A 22,485-nucleotide genomic window follows, 5' to 3' on the forward strand; every position below is an offset into this window, starting at 1 on the left:
TACAGTCTCTATACTATCACTATTGTAACTAACTGTTTAATACTCCTCCGCAAATTAAGCTCGGGAGAGAGATCAAGTTTGTAAGTGTAAAACAACTATTTTTAATACTAAACTAAACTTAGGGGTGTTTAAAGTTAGAAATCTGGAGTTTCGGATATTCAAACACTTTGGATAGTGTATTTCACTATCTGAAGCCATTTTCGAAATTTCGGATATCCAAACGGATATCCGAATTTTGGAAAAACAATAATTATAAAAAAGTTAAAGAACTACTTTTAAAAATATTTCGGATATCTAAAATCTCCGACAAAAAGTATCTGACATGTCAAAAAAAATTATCCAAAGTATTCGAAAATTATCCGAAAATTATTCAAAAAATCCAAAAATTATCTAAAATATCCAAAAAAATTATCCGATACTTATTAATAATTATTATTCAATAGTTAAAAAAATTATTTCGGATAGTTTGGATATCCAAACATCCAAAAATTTTCAAAATCGCTAACCAAACGTATCCAAAAATTCAGATATCCGAGATTCGGAATCCGAAACTTCGAAATATCCGAATATACTAAGTTATGATTTGGATTTTCGAATAATTCGGATACGGATTCGAATTCAGATTTTCTTAATAACCATAAGTCCCTGAGTAAACTCTTAAACTAAACCAGATCTAACTAGAGATGTTCAAAACGGTTCCAGACTAGGAACCGGAACCGGTTCCTAACCGGTTCCAATATTCAAAACCACCTTTTAAACCGGTTCCAGGCTCGAACCGGTTAGGGAACCGAACCGGTTCTCCCACCCTCGGACCCCTAACCTATCTAACCGGTTCTTACCGGTTCCTGTACCGTAACCGGTCAAAAAACGGCTATTTTTGACCCCAACGGTCAAAAAACGGCCAAAAAACGGTTAGGAACCGGTTTCGGTTCCAGATTCGGTTCCGGTTCGGTTCCGGTTCCTGCCTGCCCCCACTCAGAAATGCAAGAACCGGTCACGGATCATCGGGTTGAATCAGATAGGGTCCGGTTCCTACAAAAAACGGGTAGGAACCTGTTCGGTTCCGGTTCGGTTCCACCGGTTCGGTTCCAGGAACCGGTTTTTTTGATCATCTCTAGATCTAACAATTGGTTTCGAGAACTTTGAAAAGTGTTTGGGCCTAAGTTGTATGCTAAACATATTTCATATCGGCCCAATTGTTGATTACACTAGTTATAGCCTATAAGTTATAGGCGCACAGCCACAGATCGACTATTTTCAAGTAACGAAACTAGGGAGGAACTAGTTCCAGGTATGGTTAACAAAAATCCAGAACCGGGTCAAGTAGAAACCGGTTTCGAGTATTGACAGGGTTTGCCAGGTTTTTATCGGGTTTTGGGTCGGGTCGGATTTGTGGAAGGGGTTCACCATTTTTGAGGAACCAAAACCCATTCTCTACCCGCAGGTCAGGTCCGAAACCAGTTTTTTTGCCCACCTCTAATTACGCCCAACTGCCTAAGAACATAAAGTCTTTCAATAATATAGGTGACCCAAAACTTATATGTTTCGTCGTTCATTTGTTTGTCTACCTTGTCATTGTCGACTTCGTCGGAGATTTCTTGCCCACCGTTGGCGTTGCTTATGTCATTTTGGTCTCAGGCTAAACAACTCTCACCAGTTGTTTTCTCTATCTGTTTTGTCACGCCCCATTAAAACAGAATTACAAGACCCAACGAAATATGGTTTCATAGTACATTGTTCAAGAAGAATAAACTAAATACACATTTCATTTCATGACAACTTAGAACATTCCAAGGGTTTAGGTTCTACGCCATCATTACACTTAAAACAAACTTAAACATTCTAACTATTTATGTATTCCAAAAACTACACTCTTAAACATAAGTATATCCACTTGTTATCTCAACCTGAAAAAACATAATTTAAAAACGGTCAACTACAAAGGGTTTGTGAGTTCGCAACTTTAAAATATGAAACAAGAACATTAAACAACTTTTCATGTAATCAACGTAATATTGATAAACCCACAACCCAGACAATTTGGTTCGCCATGGCTTGCTTTCATATTAACTAGTAAAACACGTTATATGTAAATTAATGTAATACTTAATAAACCCACAACAAAATTCCTAACAAATCATATTTTTACCCTTCATCTTGTTAATACCGAACAACACGTATTAAATAATATGCAACTCATGGTTAGAATACAAACCAATAATAATTAATTATATAACATGTATATAACTACAATTATTTATGTCCATAGTTAGGTAACAATCATATTTGTCTTTTTAAAAACTCATTTTTTCACCAAGTTTTCCAATCTCTTCTTCATTATAAGGAGATGCAATAAAAGTCCCAAAAGATCACTATGATTTGTTATCAATTTAGGTAAAGTCGCGATCAAAATTGAAAATTAGATCGACTTGTCAATTGGTGATTGACAAATGTAGCATGATTACCATGATACATATCTTAAATAGAAACATGATGTGAACCATATCAACTTTACACCGGTGTAATATAATTTAATTAAAAAAAGATTAAGAGCCAACCTTATAAATCATTGAAATTATTTTGATTAAGTAATTAAAAACATTTGTAGTTTATAAAATAAATCGATTCTCTCTCTACATTTTGGTTTTCCCATTTTGTAAGCAACTCTTTATTGACTAATCAAGCACTTCTTGCTTTGTAGACGGATAAAGGTCTATTACACTATTATTAAATTAATTTAGATTATGGGAATTTCATATATTTTAATCCTACAATCGACGAATTAAATCAGTACCAAACGATCATATAAAATGAATCTAGGAGACTGTTGATGTTTATGTTTTTCTATACATATCTCTCTTTGAATAAAGCGACTTTTATTGGAAATACTTTATTCATGTAATCTAATACGGTTTAAATATTAGTTTCAAATGGTTATTACATGACCTGGGCATAATACAACATATACTTTTAATCAATCGAGGCTTGGTTTTAGTCGTTTTCTTGTATAAATTCGGTATATAACTCACTCATTCGCTTAGTTAACTTTTCAGGCACAAACAATGCCACGAAATGACAAACCAAGCATTCTCGTGCTGAAAAACAAGGTTTATTTTTTCAAGAAAACAGTTTCTTGACATACCCTCCCTCATGTCTGCAAGGAATTCTTAGGCGAAGACAAAAGATCATTGGATCCCACAAAGTTGACTTGGGCATTGTCTTTCTAGACACCCCCGTACTACCTGTATAATTTCAACGCTCCAATCGTCAATACCAGATAAAGTGCAAACGTCAGTGGCACAGGGTCATACTTCACAAGGCATGAGGTCGTCCTCAGCTCCCTACCAGTATATAAATAGAGCTTTAAGGCTTCATTTCGATCCATCCTATGACAATCAAGTTCTCCCACTATCCTCCATCATCTACCATACCATTCTCATCTTTTTAGTGTATTTTAGTTTGTCTTATATATGATCCAAGATTTTAAGAACTTCTTATTATAACAATTCATTCTTGTTTGTTAAAATGTTTATTATTCAAGTTAGATGATGTTGATCTCTATGACCATTCTTTTGGCAGGGTTCTTGCATTACTTGGGGAAGGCAAACCGTCAATGACTTCTTTATTTTGGACTTTTCATTTAGTGTGTTAATGACTTATAACTCTTTAAGACTTTAAGTAGACTAATTTATATATTGAAAGTGAATTTTAAGCCAACTATCTATCACTTTGTGCTTGTTGACTCAAGCATCCGTGTCTTTACGTGTTTATAAACACATGTTAACTACTTGGAAGGGGGTTAGAAGTATGGTTTGGGTTAAGTACTTGGCTTGTGAGGAAAGGTGATGTACTCGATGGGTGATGACTTGGTTTAACACATTTCTACTACTCTTGAGAAGATTGCATCAAATCCGCCCGAGCTCGGAGGCCCTGGTTAAACCAACCTTATCAAAATACTTTTGACACGGACCTACACCACGCAACCCTCTTGCACGTGGGAATACACAATACTGTTTGGGTCTTTGGTCTTTTGTATATATTTGAGTTTAATATTTTGCCTCTTTCGTTTGAATCATATGCTGAAAATTGTTGGAGTCTTGTTTTTAATCTATATTTTGAAGTCTAACCCCCATTGGTATCTATCAACTTGTTTACTGTTATAAAGTAGAAACTAACAGAAATTGGACATTTAGATTAAAATAAATGGATGATCAAGACTGGTTCTCATATTCTCCATCTTTTTCGGTTTTTCATGTAACTCAATTCTTTGGTAGTATTTTTTTAGAGAGAAATATATCAATTGTATAAAGCAATGTAAATTTAAATAACAATTTTTCGGTGAAAGTCACAACGTTTGTATAGAAAGATCTAAATTCCATAATAAAATACTGTTGGATTATTCAATAATTTAATTAGAATACTAGCTTACGCCTAACACCAATAATTGCCACCCACCATTTTTGTTTTTTGGCAATTTATGGAAGCACCTAGTACAAAATTTGAATTAAAAGTAAAAACTGGCTAGTTAGAAAGTTTAATGATGATGTTAAGCTATTTTGTTAAAACAAATTTCTATTAATACAATAAACCAAAATGGTTACTGATTACAATTTTGAATCATATAGTTTACACCAATAATTGCCATCCACACATAGAGAAGGAAGGATCAAATAAAAACAAAGAATATTGTGAGAACGATTGGAACCTGTTAGAGGATTATAGGAGTTTCTTAAAAATAATTCTCCACAAATGTGTAAAAATACCCTTCATTAAGAAATAGACTGGATGTGATGTATAAAAAATCTATTGGTTCATTCTATATTTACATAAAATATGTTTTCTACCGGATCCATATTCCTCACGTATATTAGACCAAACGTAAAATGGGCAATTTAGAGGAGGAAAGAGTCTCATAGTGTCGTGTCACACCCCGATCAAAGGCGGCGGAACATGCCGAGGTGTAACGATTGTCCATAAGCGCATGACACTAACTTAAAGCGACAATATTTAACAAACTCATTTCATTTCACAACATCAAAAATGTCACATAACAATATTCAAGAGATAGTCAACAACAAGATATAACAAAATATAGCAAATCAAATATTGTTCATTTTTGCTAATAACTTAAAGGTCTTGACTTTCGTTTCCTCCACAATCATCAAATCAACCTAGATGCAAACCTGTAACATTTCATAAAATAAAGTTTATCAACACAAAGGTTGGTGAGCAATTCATAAGTTTGAACAATAGATATATAGTATAAAAAGCCACAAAACTAGTATACAAAACCATAAATAATAGTTATAAACTTGGATAAAAGAGTTATCGCTAACAAGTTAGCGACACCCAACTATAAGGGGTTGCCAAATAGTTTAGGATTTTATAGTTATTGTTAGTTGCATTACGTTAACGACACCTTGCCATGAGGGGTTGCCAAATGGTCTAGGATTTATAGTCCCACCATCCGAAAGCGATAAACACATAGGCAAATAAGCATAGAACACCAAATCGAGCAATTATTCAAGTAAAATATACAACGACGTTTGTGGTTTAAGACCCAAGTATAAAACATTTAGTTTAGATAAGATGAAATGTCACCCCCAAAACAAAAGATAGAAAACGGGGTATGAAGTTACTCACGTTCAAGTAATAAACTTGAAAGTTTGATTATTTGGAGATTTGCCGGAACAACGAGTTAACGTATGAAGCCTAAAATAAAAGAAGTCTTGGATTTAGAAAGGTTGCCTTGAAGATCTTTAAATAAAATAATTGTTGCAAAAAGTAAACAATTGAAAGTTCGAGGTTTAAAATGTAACTATTTAAGAATTTATAATAATAACCCTTTAAAAATGTGAGTTTGCTCAAAACCGGGTTAAAGTATCTGACCATAATATTTACTTAACCAATGTTAAGTAATAAGATGGGAAAAAAAATGCTAAAATGCAAGTTCCATTGGGACAAAGATACTAAAACAGGTTTTTAACGAGTGTTCGGGTTGTCGGTTCGGGTCTTGACAAATGGTCAAACCCAAAGTCAACTTTCCAAAATATTAATTATTATGAGATAACTCATTAAAACATAATAACACTTAACCAAGTATGTAGATCTATTGTTTTAAAACTAACAACGTACGTTAAGCGAGTGTTCGATTTTGCCGGTCCAAACTATGTTATGAGATCAAGTTGGATCCAACATTTCCAAGTACTTAAGAAAATAATTAAAATCAGTTTGTAAACCATTTTTAAAGAAATATACAAGTCTTGATAGCTAAAAACACACTTGTGTGTCTTAAGCGAGTAAAAATCGGATTGGTTCGGTTTCCATCTCACAATATGTTCCTTGATGGTCTCCACATGCCCAAATATCATAGATCTTGTATAATAATTCATAAATGAGAAATATTTAAGTTTTACAACTAAAAAGTTAACAACAAGTCTTTTAAGCAAAAGTTTCGGTTTGGTTCGGTTTCCATCTCCCAACGAGTTCATAGATGGATTCCACATTCTTAATATCAAAGAACTTGTAAAAATGATTGTAAAAACTCAAATCTAATATTAAACATGTTTAAACAACTATTTTTAACCAAACTAGTAAGCAAAATTTCGGTTTCCGGTTTGGAGCTATTTGCGGTCGAACCAAAGCATAGACTCTTAAACCCATAACCATGGAACTTGTAAATAAGGTAAATAAACTAAAATGAGCAGATGTTAGACATGGTTAGTATATGCAAACAAGTTATGTGTGTATATATATCAAGAACACGAAGTCCTCCATGAAGCCTTGCCTTACGAGGTCCGAAACTTAACCAACCGGAGTCGGAGAAGCAACTACCAAATGTAACAAGGGGTGTGTATTATATATATGTTGTGCCACCATTAACAAGTGTTAGAAATGTTAGATAAACAAGTTAGAATTAAAGATTAAACTCAGTTTGATTTTTGGAAGTCAAACCTTCAAGAACACAATGAAAATAACCTTAAGATCTTTGAATTTGAGAGAGAAATTGAAGATGTAGCAGGTGTAAATGAGTGGAAATAGTGGTGTATATATAGGGGAAGGATTTGGGTCAAAGATGAGTGTTTATATCAAGTGTTTGCATGAGAAAAGGGTAAAAAACGAACACAAAACAACAAAAACATGTAGCTGCTGCAGGTCTGCCGTCGCGCCCCGCGACCAGAATAGGGGTCCCCCGTTGCGCGGCGCAACGGGGTGGATTTCCTGATTTTTCAATATTTTCAAAAATGACAGTTTTGGCAGTTCGTTTTAAGTGATTTTTAAGCGTTTTAAAGACCGAAATGAATGTTTTCAAGACCCAACAAGTGTAAAACAATATTGTAACATAAAATTCATCATTTTTATTATATCATAAGCTTCGGTTTACAAAAAGGGTCGGTTTACATCAATAAAGTTTACAAAACGGATACGAATCGAGACTCGAAATTTGACGAATGTCACATGTCGGGCGCTAAGGGGGCGTTTTGAGGGCAAAAATGGCTTGGCCATTTTGTACAAAGCAGCTGTTAGGGTGACTTTTTTTAATGCCAATGAAGAACAAGGTGAATGTGTCATGAGAAGTCATCAATATACACGATCTTACTAATAGTACAAAGAAGCTCCAAGCTTGTATAGAATTGATAGGAGGGCAGGAGAAAGACATGCGTCCCCATTTTTCACTCCTAATTGTCCTTATATTTTGATATTAACGAGTAGGGTTAATTTTGTTCTTCCACGCTTCCTATAGGTAACTTCTATAGTTTTTCCTATCTTTATAGTATATCTTTGTGTTTGTGTTTCAAATAAGAACGTGTACTTTTACCCTCGCTTTGCGGCTAAGCGGGTTAAAGGCATTACATATTCGAAGGATATGCATTGTTGCGGGTATATGGAAGAAAGTCGGTCAGTATCGATTCGCTTTGTTACGATAAAAATTTAATTACCAAAATTGAAATGCCAAAAAGTAAATATGTGAAACTAAAGTTGAAGGGCCGGTGAACATTAATAACTTTCGGCATTTTGATCTACTTTATGGAATAAACTAGTTTTAATCCCTCGTATTATGGGGGGTTGTTTTATATTCTTTGTTTCTAATATTTATTTATTTTTTGAATTTTTATTTTTTTATTGTATGAAAGTTAATAATATACTTATGGTTTGATGATAAATTATTTCATAAATAAATTAGATGTTATAACCCGGTTTAAAAACTATATGGGTTTGATGAGACCCAAGACCCGTTTATTTTTTTTTACACTATAAAATTGGTTTTTTAATTATAAATAATATATATCTTTTTTTAAATAAATCAGATATTAATTTTTAGTATATCCCTATTTTATAGGATTTTTATATCAAATATTTGATGAGATTAGTTTTTAATTTAATGGGATGTTATAACTCAACAATTGAAAGTTGAAACCGAATCTTTATTAACGGCCTAGTTCCAGTTTGGTTTCACAGTTTAAACTTTAATAATAGATTTAATTTAAAATAATTAATAATTTAAATGTACCATCAAATTTAACTAAAAACCAACATAATATGATACTTGAGATGATCATAAATAAAAAATGATAATTTTAGCCACATAAATGGTAAATATCAATGGAAGATCTACGACGTGAAATAATAACAACAAATATTACAAAAGGAATCATATTGCAATTAGGTTAATTTACAGTCATTTCTGGTTTCATATGGCCGGTTGCCGATATAAACCACGAACCAACCATTCACTACGTTTTGAAAATTTTGAAACCGACCAACAAACCGAAAGTAAAAAAGAAAAAGAAAAAACAAGTCAAACCAATGAACGATTTAAACTATTTCAAGGTTTTAACCGAACCACAAACACTTATATTTGTACGTGATTAACATGTTCAAACACCCGCTGCATCACGCGGACACCCGTCTAGCATAATAATATAAGTATAGTTTGAAAAAATGGGACAAGAGCAAATATTTCCTCTCACAATAAATAAGAATATTACTTCTAGTAAATGTCCAAGCTCTAAGGCTATGCATAGTGGAGGGCTATAAAATTGGATGTTTTGCGTCATGTGATGCCTAGTCAGCATAACATATATATAAATATACACACACACACATATATATATATATCACACACATAATAATATAATAATAATATATACACACACGACACACACACAAAACTCCCGGCAACAAATCCCCCCACCCCCTTATCGCCCCTAAAATCATCCGGGGTGGTGTTCTCGCCCTTCCTCGCCGGAATTCGTCCAATCTTTACACCCACTATGTACAACCTGAAAGGACCCTTTTAGACAAAAATTGTGACATGAAAGAACAAAACCATAAATCAGACAAATAATACTAATAATAATAGTATTGGTAACTATGAATAGCATAAGTGGTGAGAGTACTATATTAGTATTCCCTAATAAATAATACACCAAAAAGAAAGCAATATGCATCTCTTTACACTATCTTTATTCATATACCAATCAAACTTAATTTTTATTATAAAATTAATTTCTCTCTCTTCCACATATACAACTAAACAAAACCCAACTTCTCACATTCATTAGCCCCAACCTTTATTTTTTATTAAATAAATATAATTTATATTTGCTGTTATTTTTATTAAAAGTGACTAGAAACATAAAAAAAAATTTTAAAAATCTTAGCAATATATTTAATTTAAATTATTTATAAAATTATATATATATATATATAGCAAACATACTCGATACCATTTACAAAGAAAGTTAAAATCGTAGTATGAAATATGAATTAAACTTACAAATAATACAAACTATATAACTACCCATCGCCAAATTTTTGTTATATATGCTCAACTAAATCGTTTTTTAAAGCGACGTGAAATTTTCTATCGGTCATATAACTGGATAAGCTTCTAATTCATTGACTAGAGTACTGAAATTTTTTTTCATCATCTTCACTTTAGCTTCTTTTTGCCGGATAATATTTATATTAAAAAATATACCGGCGTGTTCTCAAAAAATATTGAACAAGACTGTATTTTTAGAATTTTATTAAAAGCTTAATAATTAAAAGTTATTATAAAAAATAACTATTATAGTTAAAACTAATTAGTGTGTGAGGAAAAGCAAAAAACAAATTAAATAGAAGTCCATTAAAAAACTGACATGTGGCAGTGAATGAGTTAACAAATTGGTTTGGTGTGGTGAACCGTTCGGTCCATTTCTTTGATTTTTTTATTTTTTTTTAATTTCAAATAATAAAGCAAACCATGTGTGTTTTACTAATAGGAGTAGTCTTAAAAGTCATTATATGCAACCCTTTAAAGTCTCTATGTCAAGGCAGAGTTAAGATAAAGGTAAAGCAAAGTTATAGCTAAGGCAATGAAAGTATAAGAAAAGACTATGTGTAGAAAAAAGGTTCTAAGACAAATCCATGACAAATCTAAACACCCCCTTAAAAGTCTAAAAAATATCTCCACATCTCTTACAACTTCAACTCCAAGAATTTATATCCTCGATCATATCTTTTGTAAGGTGCAAGCCAAACAAATCATACCTAATCCCCTCATCAAATGTCAATCTGGGTTCCTCTCTACCCTTCTCCCCTACACTATTAAGAGTTTATGCGGTTTTTATTGGAGTTATCATCTTTCTCAATCACATACATGGCACTCCACGTTTGCCAAGGAATTAATTTCTTATATCGTTCAACCTTGCTTGTATGCCCACATACCTTAGCATTAACATCTCTACTACTTCAGTACGTGGCACTTCCGTCAACATTAAATTTATCATCTAAATAGACGAAAAGTAAATAGAAACTAATAACAAATAATATTGTATGTAACATCATACTTTTGATAATAACAAGTAAGCGAATTTTGTTTACTTAATGTTGTGTTATTATTTAGTTAAGTTAAATAATAATAATAATAATAATAATAATAATAATAAGGAATATTGGATTTTAATGTTGTGGCACTGCCAGAGGCGCTGCCCCCGAGCCTTCGTTCGTTAGAGTTTTTACTAACCTAGAATTATTATTTGACTAGGGGTAGTTAAGTAACGTTTGTAAATTGTTAAACAGTTAGTCGTACACAGCTGAGAGGTGTGACCGCAAACTCATAAAGGAACATGATCTAGGTGAGGTCTAGCCCATTTCCCTTTGAATGTTTTCGGGGTTGTGTGCATACTTGTAAGACTATAAGTGTGTGTATATATATATATATATAGGGAAATGATCAAGAGAGAACTCCTCCTTAGAGAGAGAACAAGAGAATAATAATGAAGTATTTTTAATTTAATTAAAAAAATAGTTTTTTTCTTTCATTCTTCTTATACGTTGTTATTCTTCACTCCATAAAAATATAAAAATAAAAAAATATTAAAAAAACTCGTTTTAATGCATATATGCAATACATCGACTTTTTTATAATGCATATGTACAATAGTGTACATTTTGATATTTGAAATAGTGTTGAATAGCATATATACAGTTGATTGTATTGTATATTTGCAATAGTGTTATATTAAATACAAAAATATAAAAAATCAATATAGTGCATATGTGAATTAGTGTTATATTACATATATGTGATAGTGTATTTTGTATACAATTATTAGTGTTGTATTTGCATATATACCATAATTTGTATTATATAACGCATTTGTGTCGTATTATATGCAATAAAACACTATTTTATATATGCAATACACATTAATGCACATATGCATTACATCGACAACTTTTTTAGGAACAATATCTTCTTATTAAGAGGAAATAAAAAAATCGCAAAATATTATTTTTTTTAAAAGTTAAAAATAATTCTTTAGTAGTTCTATAGTTTTATTTTTAAAATGAGTTCTCTCTAGATCTCACCCCTATATATATATTGGTGAGTATGAATGCTATTATTGAGAATGAAAGAATGTTTGTAAGAATTTGTCACATGTGTTTACTTTGTTTTCCTATATATAACTATAAGAGACAAGTAAGAGTAGAATGTAAGAGTTAGGATGACAGCCCCTTTTAATACCTAGGCAAGAGTAGAGTGGCCTCTTTGATATCGGAGCAAGGGTTAGGGCGGCAGACCCTTATCATATCTGTGCAAGAGTTAGAACGACAGACCTTATAATAATTGTGAAAAAGTCAGGGCAGCATACCCTTATAATATATGTGCAAGAATGTGGTAATGATATAATGCTAAATATTTATATTTCCCGTGTATATTTTACTTAATATTTTAATAGTTTCTATTAGTTTTTAGTCGATATTTGTATACTACTAACACTTTTATGTTTCGTAGGCAATTGAAGTTGATCGTGATCGAAAAGGGCGAAAAACGAGTCAAAAAGAGCCAAAACAGAGATCTGTAACGCGTCAGGAAGGAACCGGATAGAGAACTGGTCAGACCATTTTCACACGGCCGCACCGCGTGGCCTAAATACTCTCTTCGGTCGTGCGGCGCCTAGGCACATCTGATGAGATTTTTTATTTCGTTTTTGTTACTTGTTGGGCCCTGTTTTTAGTATTTAAACATCCCTAACTTTAACCTGAACATAACCTGCTGCCACCAGACGAATTGGGAGTTCTTTGGAGCATATTTTTGAGTTTCGAGGTGGTTTTGAAGGCACGAGAACAGCCGGTGAAGAGTTAGACGTTCGCGATTGAAGATTACGGGTTTTATCATCTCTAATTTCCCGTTCTTTATATTTTTACCATGTTTTCGATTCTATTTGTTTTGTTTGATTTAGATTACACAATGCTAGGCTAAACTTCATAAACTACCTAGGTCGTGATGAACCTTTATTCGGTTTGATTTTAATTGGGATTTATTTCGTTATGGATTTTATGTTTTAAGTAAAGTGTTGAGTTTGAATTAATTGATGCGTATGTTTGCTTGGTTTTATTTACTTGGATTTATTGTTTCACATTGCCCTTGTTGATTGTTTCATAGGATATGGTTTTGTTAGGTCATTTACTCTGTGTTCTTGACTAGTTTATGATTAATATGCATTAAGATCATAGAAACAATGTAACTAATTAAATAGATAAAAGTGAGATGCTAGCCTAGAAAGCTGTAAGGTGATAGGTTATTGATAGATCTTTGTTGGTCAGGATTGCTAGATTTAGTTCTTTGTAAGGAGTCTGTCCAGTTTTTGATCGTCAACTTAGTCTATGTCAATTGAGTCTACTTAGCTATCTTTTATTTCCGCGTTGTAAGGTAGGATTTCGTCATAAAGATACTTAGATATAAATTATTAAATAACCGTAAGGAAGTTAGATCCATAAAACTGGTGAGTCTTAAAACTTGTTAGAAATCCATAGGCGTCTTCTTGAAGTTCAAGGGTCATGTTCGGGTTTTCTGTCGAGGGTTTATCTTACGATCTCAGTTCCACAACTTAAGTTTCCTAGTTAATTGATTGCCGTAACTTAGGGGATTCTAGCCTAGGTAGTTATCTTTATCATCTGAATTAATCTAAGTGTTTTTAATAGTTTCTTAATATTTTATTCAATTAGGGTTTTAAGTTTATTATTAGAATAATTAATTAGGTTTAAGTAATCATGATGTTTTATTATTATTTAATTAAATTATGGTTTAATTCATAGTTTATTAGTAATTAGTTTAACCCCCTCCCCCCCACCAAACAATATTATTAAATAGTCGTGCCTTTTAGTAGAGTCTAATTAGCTAGTTTCGTAATTTAAAGAGTCTCGTGGGTCCGATATCCGGACTTACTTAGTTATACTATAGTCGATCGGTTCACTTGTCGGTCAGTAGTTTAGTCGAGTTTAAAGAGTCTAGAGTATTACTTAGTGTCTAGATTAGTGTAATTTAGTTAATAATTATTTGCCTACTTTTAGCACATCAATTAACAATTGTATGATTATGTAAGAATGTGTAAGACTAAATATATGTACATGTAAAAAGTAAGAAAGTAAGTGCAGGTCAAAGATAACGATAGTATCTCCGGATACGAATATGTATGATAAATGTGTAAGACAAACCTGTGACATGTAAACTATAACTCACTCAGCGTAGCTGACTTTTAGTATACATGTAGTTGAGTAGAATGAAACAACTGGCTTGAGGTGTGGGACACATGGCATCGAAGAATAAAGACTGACTTTCGAGGAAGAAATAGTCATGTTATGTTTTATTTTTGAATTTAAAAGACAATTGTTAATGTTATTCGAAAGAGTTTTTGATATTTGTAACAAATGGTTGAAGTTTGTATTATTCCGCCAAGTTTTAACTCACTCAGATATTTAGAACTATGTTTATGAGTAAATTCAACGATAATGTAAGGCACTAGGTTCAGGGCCTTTACATTGTAAAACATAAAAAAAAGTACTAACATATTTCAAATTTTGTTCATTATATAATATATATAACCTGTAAACCTTCATAAATAGTTATGGACTCTGACCATGGTTTAAAACAACGGTTTGAGGCACGCCTCGAGAGGAGGCGGTGAGAAAATGATTATGAGGTGGCGTCTCACGGGGTTCTTTTATGCGTACAATTCTACGGGCCAAGGCAGTGAAATCTGAGTGAGGCGGGGCAGATGAGTGAGTTGATAGCAGTGTTGGAAAGAGTTCAATGGTCATTTTTAGGGTTAAACGGAGCAAAATGTGTGCCTGGAACGTGTGGAGGTCTTCAAACGGCGCTTATAACCATAGTTTTGTTTCCATTGCCACCTTAACCCTAGTTTTTATAATTTCTAAAACACGTTTTTTCCTTTTAACCTTTTTTTCGCAAAACTTCATTTTTTACCCCCCAAGTTTGCATGTTTATTTAATTTGACCGTAAAATTTAATACACAAATTTATACTTATATCTAATTTTTATTCGTTATAAAATACTCCCTCCGTCCTATTAAAAGTGTTCATATTTTCTTTATAGTTTTACCCATTATAAATATCCACTTTCAAAATTTATTAGTTAATTTCTATGTTTACCCTTAAACATACACAACTAGTATTAATAAATAATATTGATGGGTCCAATTTTCAAGGGCATTATTATTATTTGGTAAGCATTAAAGTAATCATTCAATCTACCTTAAACTTTTTATTTTTCAAACCATAGACATTTTTAATGGGCCGAAGGAAGTATATATATTTATTTTTATATTTTTTATTCCGCCTCGTTGCGCCTCGAGGCTAAGGGGAAACGACTCGAGGCACGATTTTGTACTTTTAAACCCCTGACTATGACTGGTGGAGGTAGGCGGTTGACCAACTAGTAAATGTTACATGACATCCAACAAATTTCCTTTTTATGTTTTTTTTATCAATAATTCAATATATATACACGTGCAAAGGAATGTTAAAACAAGAAACGCATGTGGTGTGATGGAAAATATGTTGGTCTGCATCCCGTGGGACACAATTTTTTGAAAACAAAACTTGAAATGTTTCAACAACACATCTGAACTTTAATCCAATTTAAATTGTTGACCCTGGACTTAAAAAAGTTAAACTACAGTTAATAAGCTTTAATAAACTTATTTTTTTCTTGTTTTTTCCTTAGTTTTTTTTTTAATTTCTTTCCGGGTTTTCTTTTTTTCTCTTGTTTTGTTGCCTTTATAAAATGCACAGTCGTGGTAAGATTATTTCTATCTACATTTTGAACCCATAACAACACTTGAGTAAAAAACTAGTTCGTTGTAATTGCAAATAGTTGTATTATTAAAACCAAGTAAAATATATTAGAGCATCATGGTAGAGTTGTCAATTTATGATATGGATCTGTTAACACGACATAGGTTTTAACAAGTTTGAGCTTAACATGTGTTGTGTCTTAAACATGTCAAACTGTTTAAGACATGTTTGAATTTGTGTAAGGCCCCGGTCCCGGTGCCCTGCTTTGACGTTGGATTTACTTATAAACACAGTTCTAAATATCTGAGTTAATTGAAACTTTTCACGGAATAGATAAATGAAAACCATTAATTACATAAGTCTTAAAATTTAAACCATATAAAACATGTCTTAAGTTCAAACATCATAAAATTAAGTTTTCAGATGCCAACTTCTTTATTCTTCTGCTATGTGCCCATCTTCAAGCCTGCTGTCTCATCCTACTCATCTGCGTGCATACTAAAAGTCAGCTACACTGAGTGAGTTCTAGTTAATCAGGCAATATACAATACGATCACATACTTACTTATATGTATCCAAATATACATATTAGTTACTTAACATGTTTATCCTTCTTTCGTACATACATAAGTATATATCTTCATTATTACTTTCATTCTTTCTTTCTTTCATTATTTCTTATTTTTATCTTACTTTACATACATACTTATACGTTTTAAAGAGCATTTCGCCCTACTTTCTCGAGTATTATTAGGGTCCGGTTCCCTTTCTGCCTCAGTTATTATTAGGGCCCGGTTTCCTTTTTCCTCGAGTATTATTAGGGCTTGGTTCCCTTCTACCTCGAGTATTATTTAGGGCTCGGTTCCCTTCTTCCTCGAGTATTATTAGGGTCTGGTTCCCTTTTCTGTCATATTACCATACCGTACCTTCCTTTATTTTTATAATTATAAACTTTCATACATACTCTCAATCTTTACTATATCATACATACATCATTCATACATCATATATCATACTATCACATATCATACACTTACCGCTTAAGGTAAGTGTATTAACTAATCACATTGAGTATGCACACAGGCCCGAAAACATAACAAGGAAATGGGGCTAGAAACTCACATGTATCCTGTGCTTCTCAGAGTTAATTGTGATACCCCTCCTAAGCTGTGCACGACTAACTGTAACAATTATAGTATCAATTAACTACTTCTAATTATATCATACTTCTAAGTTATTGTAACCCCTAGCTACGGGGGTCCGGGGGCAACGCCCCTGGCAGCGGGGTTTAGGGGCAGCAGCCCCCAACAGGGTCCAAGGGGGCAGAGCCCCTTGCTGGGGTTGAGCTGCCAAGTCAGCATGGAAAAATTTTATTTTCATTAACAATCATTTACTAAAAATTCATTTGAAAATTCTAAGTCTTGACTAATCTAATCGAATTCTCAGTTCTACTCGAATGACCATTTCTAATCGAATGGCAGTTCTAATCGAATGGCAGTTCTATTCGAATGGCATTTCTAATCGAATGACATTTCTAATCGAATGAACATTTCTAATAGAATGGACATTCGATTCGATCACTTTTCCCTCCTGATTCGATTCGATTACTTTCCTCATTTGATTCGATTACAATATCCATTCGAATCGAATACACCTCTATTCGTTTACATTTTCCATTTGATCACTTTTCTATTCGATTAGATAACTTTGCTGAATCAAGTTTCTTAAGAACCTGATTCATAAGTTTCCATTCCCATCACCTTCTTTTCGAATACTTTTCCATTCGAATACCTTTTCATTCGATTACTTTCCATTCGAACACTACTGTAGCATATTAACACTATTATTATTATTACTTCATATTTTGTCATCCGTTACAATATTTTGCCATTACCTTATATTTTAACCATTTCCATTTCTATCCTTGACCAAGATCTAGCCTGTTTAGCAATAAAGTTTAAACCTTTATTGATTTCAAAACCCGATTTGGCTAGATCTATACTAACGGGTTTAATAGGTCCACGTTTTATCATCAAGCTTATATTTTTGTTGTATAAAAATACCCGATTTGCCTTAATCTCAAATCTTAGGGCAAACTGTCCTTAAAAACACAATCTTTAAGCTTAAACATACCTTTTGGGTTCACTTCGAGCTATTGTTAACTTTAATATGTGACATTGGACTTGTTTCTTGCTTGTGTGATCAAAGATCTAATACAAATATGCTCGATTTTGGGTTTTAGATATGAGCCATAAGGTTTGAGGGTGTTTGTGTGTGTTTTTTAGTGTGTATGGAGGCTAGAAGATTGAAATGAGGGTTTTAGGGTTTTAAGGAGGTTTGAGGGAGTTTATATACCCCTAAGCCCATGGACCTAAGGCTCATTACCACCCCTTGTTCCATCTTTTATTGTCCAAGCCCACACTTCATTATTTATTAAACTTAACTAAATAACAACACACCCTAAAGTAAACGAAATTTCTTTTTATTTATTATTCAAAAGTAGGATGTTACAATTTGTGTTTCAACAGGTTTAAGACATGTTAGTATCTTGTGTAGGTTTTTAAACTAAAAATAAATAGATTAATATACAGTTATACACTCCTAAAGTCTTAAACCTAAAGTGATACTTACATACGACGTTTCACACATGCCGATCAGAACCCGATATTATATTGTTAATGGATGTTATAGATCATACATTATAAAACTTTTATGCTCGTTTTGAACATTTTTGTTTTCATTACACATGTTTATTTATTGTATCTTTAAACATGTCTCTTAATATGATATCATGTTATTAAACAAGTTCGTGTTTGAAAATAAATAACACGATTAGTTATCGTGTTTTGTTTGTATTTAATACCACATGTCATATTATCTTATCGTTGTCTGACATGTTCTAACTACATCATGGTCATCACTTTTAATAGGGATTGAACCCATAATCATCAAATTTACACTTAAACCATTTACCAATATTATCAAAGTGGGAATATCAAGATATGAACAAATAAGTAAATAACTCTCTTGGTATACCAATCTCTAATTTAACAAGAAAAAAATCTCTTTTTAGTAAAGGGGTGTCCCCTGTTTTAATTAATATCTCTGTTGTCCAAATTCATTTTCTTTCCATAATTAACTCCCTTCTCTCTCTCTCTTTCTTATCTCTCTCACCCAATAGCAAACACACACAGATTCACCCACAAAACACACACACACAAAAATGTCTTCTCCTAGCAAACGCAGAGAGATGGATTTGATGAAGCTGTAAGCTCTTCAATTCCATCTTTTTAGTCTAAAAATTTGTGCATTTTAAATCTTATCTTAATTTATTTATTTATTTTTTAAATTATTTTGTCAACTGATTCATCATCATCAATTAAATAGGATGATGAGTGATTACAAAGTGGAGATGATCAATGATGGGATGCAAGAGTTTTATGTGCATTTTCATGGGCCTGCTGACAGTAAGTCCACTTTATTATTTTCTTCTTCATTATCATATGTAAAAATTTAATTTTTTTACTTTTTATGATATTAGGTTTTGTGGGTTTTCTTGATTTTAGCTAGATTATACCTGATTTTGACTTTCTTGATTTAATTTTGAGCTGGGTTATTCTTTATTTGATGTTAATTTTTGTGGGTGTTCTTGAGTTTTGCTGGATTCAACTTTTATGAACCATATTTTGACTTTTTTTTATAAAGTTTTGAAAAGGGTTTATCTTTATTTGATGTTAGGTTTTGTGGGTATTCTTGATTTTAGCTGGATTGAACTGATATGGGCAGGATTAAACAAGATTTTTATTTTCTTGAATATTAGATAATATTATAAGAAGGTTTTGATTGGATTTTGATCATTGATTGATTATTTGGGATAAAAAGTTTGTGTCTTTGTTTTGAATTTGGGCAATGTTTCTTGATCTTGATGTTTTACCTTTTGCTTTCTAAAATCTAAATCAGATGTTGCTTTTGATCTTTTTGGTCAAAAAGAATTTATTGAGATCTCAGATTGGATTGTAAATTCAAGGTTTTGAGGAAAAGGGGAAAATTAATGTTGAAATTGTGAAAAAAAGAAGATATTTTTATAAATGTGTCTTAAATGTGATCATGAATCATACAGGTCCATATCATGGAGGTGTGTGGAAGCTAAGGGTTGAGCTTCCGGATGCTTATCCTTACAAATCTCCCTCGATTGGCTTCGTTAACAAGATTTACCATCCAAATGTCGATGAAATGTGAGTGTGAAATCCTACACTGGTTTTATCTGAAGAATCCATGATCTTGTTGTTCGCTATTTACACATTTGTAATTTATTTGATTTTTAGGTCGGGTTCGGTTTGCTTGGATGTGATTAATCAGACATGGAGCCCCATGTTCGGTAATTGCAGCGTTTCTGAAATTCTCAGTTTACAGTTAGGGGTTGTTTGGGATTGCTTGGATATGAATAAGCCCAATTTCCGAACACCGCCTTTATTAGTTTCTTAACAGTGATTTAACTACACTAATTTGGATGTGCAAGGTTCCCTTGTTTTGATGGTATTAAAGGATATTTTAGACTTTTACCATATAGTAATATACTTTTTAACATTTAGTAACCATACTTTCTAAATCCATAATGCCAATGCAAGCATTTTTATACTGGTCGGTGTGAGGGTATTTTAGACATTTAACATATAGTAAACATACTTTCTAACACTTAGTAGCATACTTTCTAAATCAATAATGCCAATGCAAGATTGTTTATACCGGTCGTAGTGGAAGGGTATTTTAGACATTTAACTGATGTCGAACCGTAATGTATCTATTTATAGACTTGGTGAACGTGTTTGAAGTGTTCCTTCCACAACTTTTGTTGTACCCGAACGCTTCAGATCCACTGAATGGTGAGGCTGCGGCTCTTATGATGCGTGATAAAGCTGCTTATGACCAACGAGTGAAAGGTATGATTTTTCTTATCTTAATGCGTGTTTCAAATCTGAGGTGAAATCTGAAATACAAACCGAATAAATAAATATTAACAAAAAAAAAGAAAATTCCTTGACTGTGACTTGAACCCGATGGTCCATGACCTTCCAAGAAAGTGTCATCTTTTGCCACATAATTCCTTAGCATGCCACGATTTCGTATTGGATCGTTTTGTACCGAAACGAAATCGCTAGCGTTCCAAATCGCGAATTCAATTGGTTGGTTCGTCGTTCCAAATCGATGGAGAAATCGATTTCAGTTGCAGGTTCTTCGTTCTCCACTTCTCCTATTGCCGATATTATCAATTTAATAGATCCTATAATTTTGGGTGGCAGTTTAAGAAACTCCTATATTCATGTTTTCAACAGTTATTGGCTTCAAAATCAATTAGGTCGATATTTTTTTATGGAAACTTCTATATTTATACATTTATATTTATTCAATTAGAACAATTGATATTTCAATTTTGTTATGGATTAGAATTTGGATTTTGAAATTTGGTAAACTTTAGTTTATGCTATGGTAAATTTAAATAGGTATGTTCTTTGGTAATTTTTATTTTATGTTATGGTAAATTTAATTGGTTACATTATATTCTAAATTGGGAACGTTGAACCGGATTCTATGGTACACGTACCGGACCGTACCGGTTCGTACCGAATACGCTTCCACTAGCGAATTGCGTTCCCGTACCGGAGCGAACCGCGATCCATGTGACTATGGTTTTGCGTTCTGTGAAGTGGTTGCTTCTGTAATATTTACTCTTGTGCCTGTTGTTTTGACTTTGTAGGTCAAAGTTACTGACTTTGACTTTCAAGTTTGATGTGAATCTTTTAACTTGTTTTACACTAAGGATTTTTTTTTTTGCACTTTTATAGTATTCAATATGATCTTTTGTTTCTAATGTTAAGACTTATAACAAATAATATTCTTTAAGCTAAAGATTCTTTGTTTGACTTAAGAAAGTCAACAGTATCTCTTTGTGTGCGATTAAAGATTTATTTTCTTTTTTAATAAAGCAAGATCCACCTATTCATTGTTATGAGATGCATTAGCCATTGAACATGGTGGTCTACTCCTCAATGACTTGTACCTCTTAACTGAAAGTCGTGCATTGGCTCATTGAACAGAATACTGCGAAAAGTATGCGAAAGCGGAAGATGTGGGTGGTGTTCCCGAGGAGGAAGTGAGTGATGAGGAGCTGAGTGAAGACGAATATGACTCGGGAGATGATGACATGGCAGCGGGCCCAGTGGACCCGTAGTCCGACGGTCGATCATTAAGCTTTCCGATGTTTGTAAATTATGTCTTAGTTGTAATTGTGTCTTGTTAACTAAAAAAGGACCATTTGTATCGGAGGGATGGCAAGGAAATTCCTGTTCCCCTTCTCATTTCGTCTTATGTACAGATTTGTTCGTTTCTGTTCGTGTACTTTAATGGTAATATGCTTTGTGTATATGAATTTGCATAAATTGTCGAAAAATTGAAGAAAAAGCACATGAAGAGAAGGGAGAAAACTACATAAGTGAGAAATTATATATATAAATGTGTGTATAGTGTTGTGATCAAATACAAACATTGTCTTACCATGCACAAGATTAATTAATTACTGTATGTAATATGGTTACTGCAATTCAAACATAATTAGTTCAGCGTTTCTCACACTTTTTATGTTAAAATCCATTTGCGTCGGATCTCCTATTTGTGTATCTGTATGTTTTAGAGAACAGTCAAATATTTGTATTTGGATAGTGTGGCAAGCAAAGCAAAGCAGATCAAATCACACTAGTTATCTTTCTCCACGCGTTGTAACGGGTTTTGAATTGCTTAATTAATTTAATCGAAATGCTACATATGAACTTAAAAGTTAAGGTCTACTTTCTTAACGAACTACGTTTATTTTAAACCAAGACAGCATTAAATAAAATA

At 32.7% G+C, this 22,485-nt stretch overlaps 1 protein-coding gene across 1 annotated transcript; it reads left to right on the plus strand.

Annotated features, from left to right (window-relative positions):
* Positions 1 to 18,696: 18,696 nt before the first annotated feature.
* Positions 18,697 to 22,009, plus strand: LOC143536229 (ubiquitin-conjugating enzyme E2-23 kDa-like). Its single transcript, XM_077030272.1, has 6 exons — positions 18,697 to 18,858; positions 18,979 to 19,058; positions 19,712 to 19,826; positions 19,917 to 19,969; positions 20,403 to 20,531; positions 21,687 to 22,009. Exons 1-6 carry the CDS (start codon positions 18,815 to 18,817, stop codon positions 21,818 to 21,820), a joined length of 555 nt encoding a protein of 184 aa, XP_076886387.1. The 5' UTR covers positions 18,697 to 18,814; the 3' UTR covers positions 21,821 to 22,009.
* Positions 22,010 to 22,485: the final 476 nt, after the last annotated feature.

This window comes from Bidens hawaiensis, unplaced genomic scaffold (assembly GCF_021521415.1).
Source record: "Bidens hawaiensis isolate Kalapana, Puna unplaced genomic scaffold, B.hawaiensis_p1.1 tig00010745_1, whole genome shotgun sequence".
Lineage (NCBI taxonomy): Eukaryota > Viridiplantae > Streptophyta > Magnoliopsida > Asterales > Asteraceae > Bidens > Bidens hawaiensis.

Bases quoted from the DNA above. Each gene is read 5' to 3' on its own strand.
- LOC143536229 (XM_077030272.1), top strand. From the start codon at position 18,815: ATGTCTTCTCCTAGCAAACGCAGAGAGATGGATTTGATGAAGCT. The intron at 18,859-18,978 runs GTAAGCTCTTCA...TCAATTAAATAG, and splicing joins GAGATGGATTTGATGAAGCT to GATGATGAGTGATTACAAAG. The intron at 20,532-21,686 runs GTATGATTTTTC...CTCATTGAACAG, and splicing joins TTATGACCAACGAGTGAAAG to AATACTGCGAAAAGTATGCG.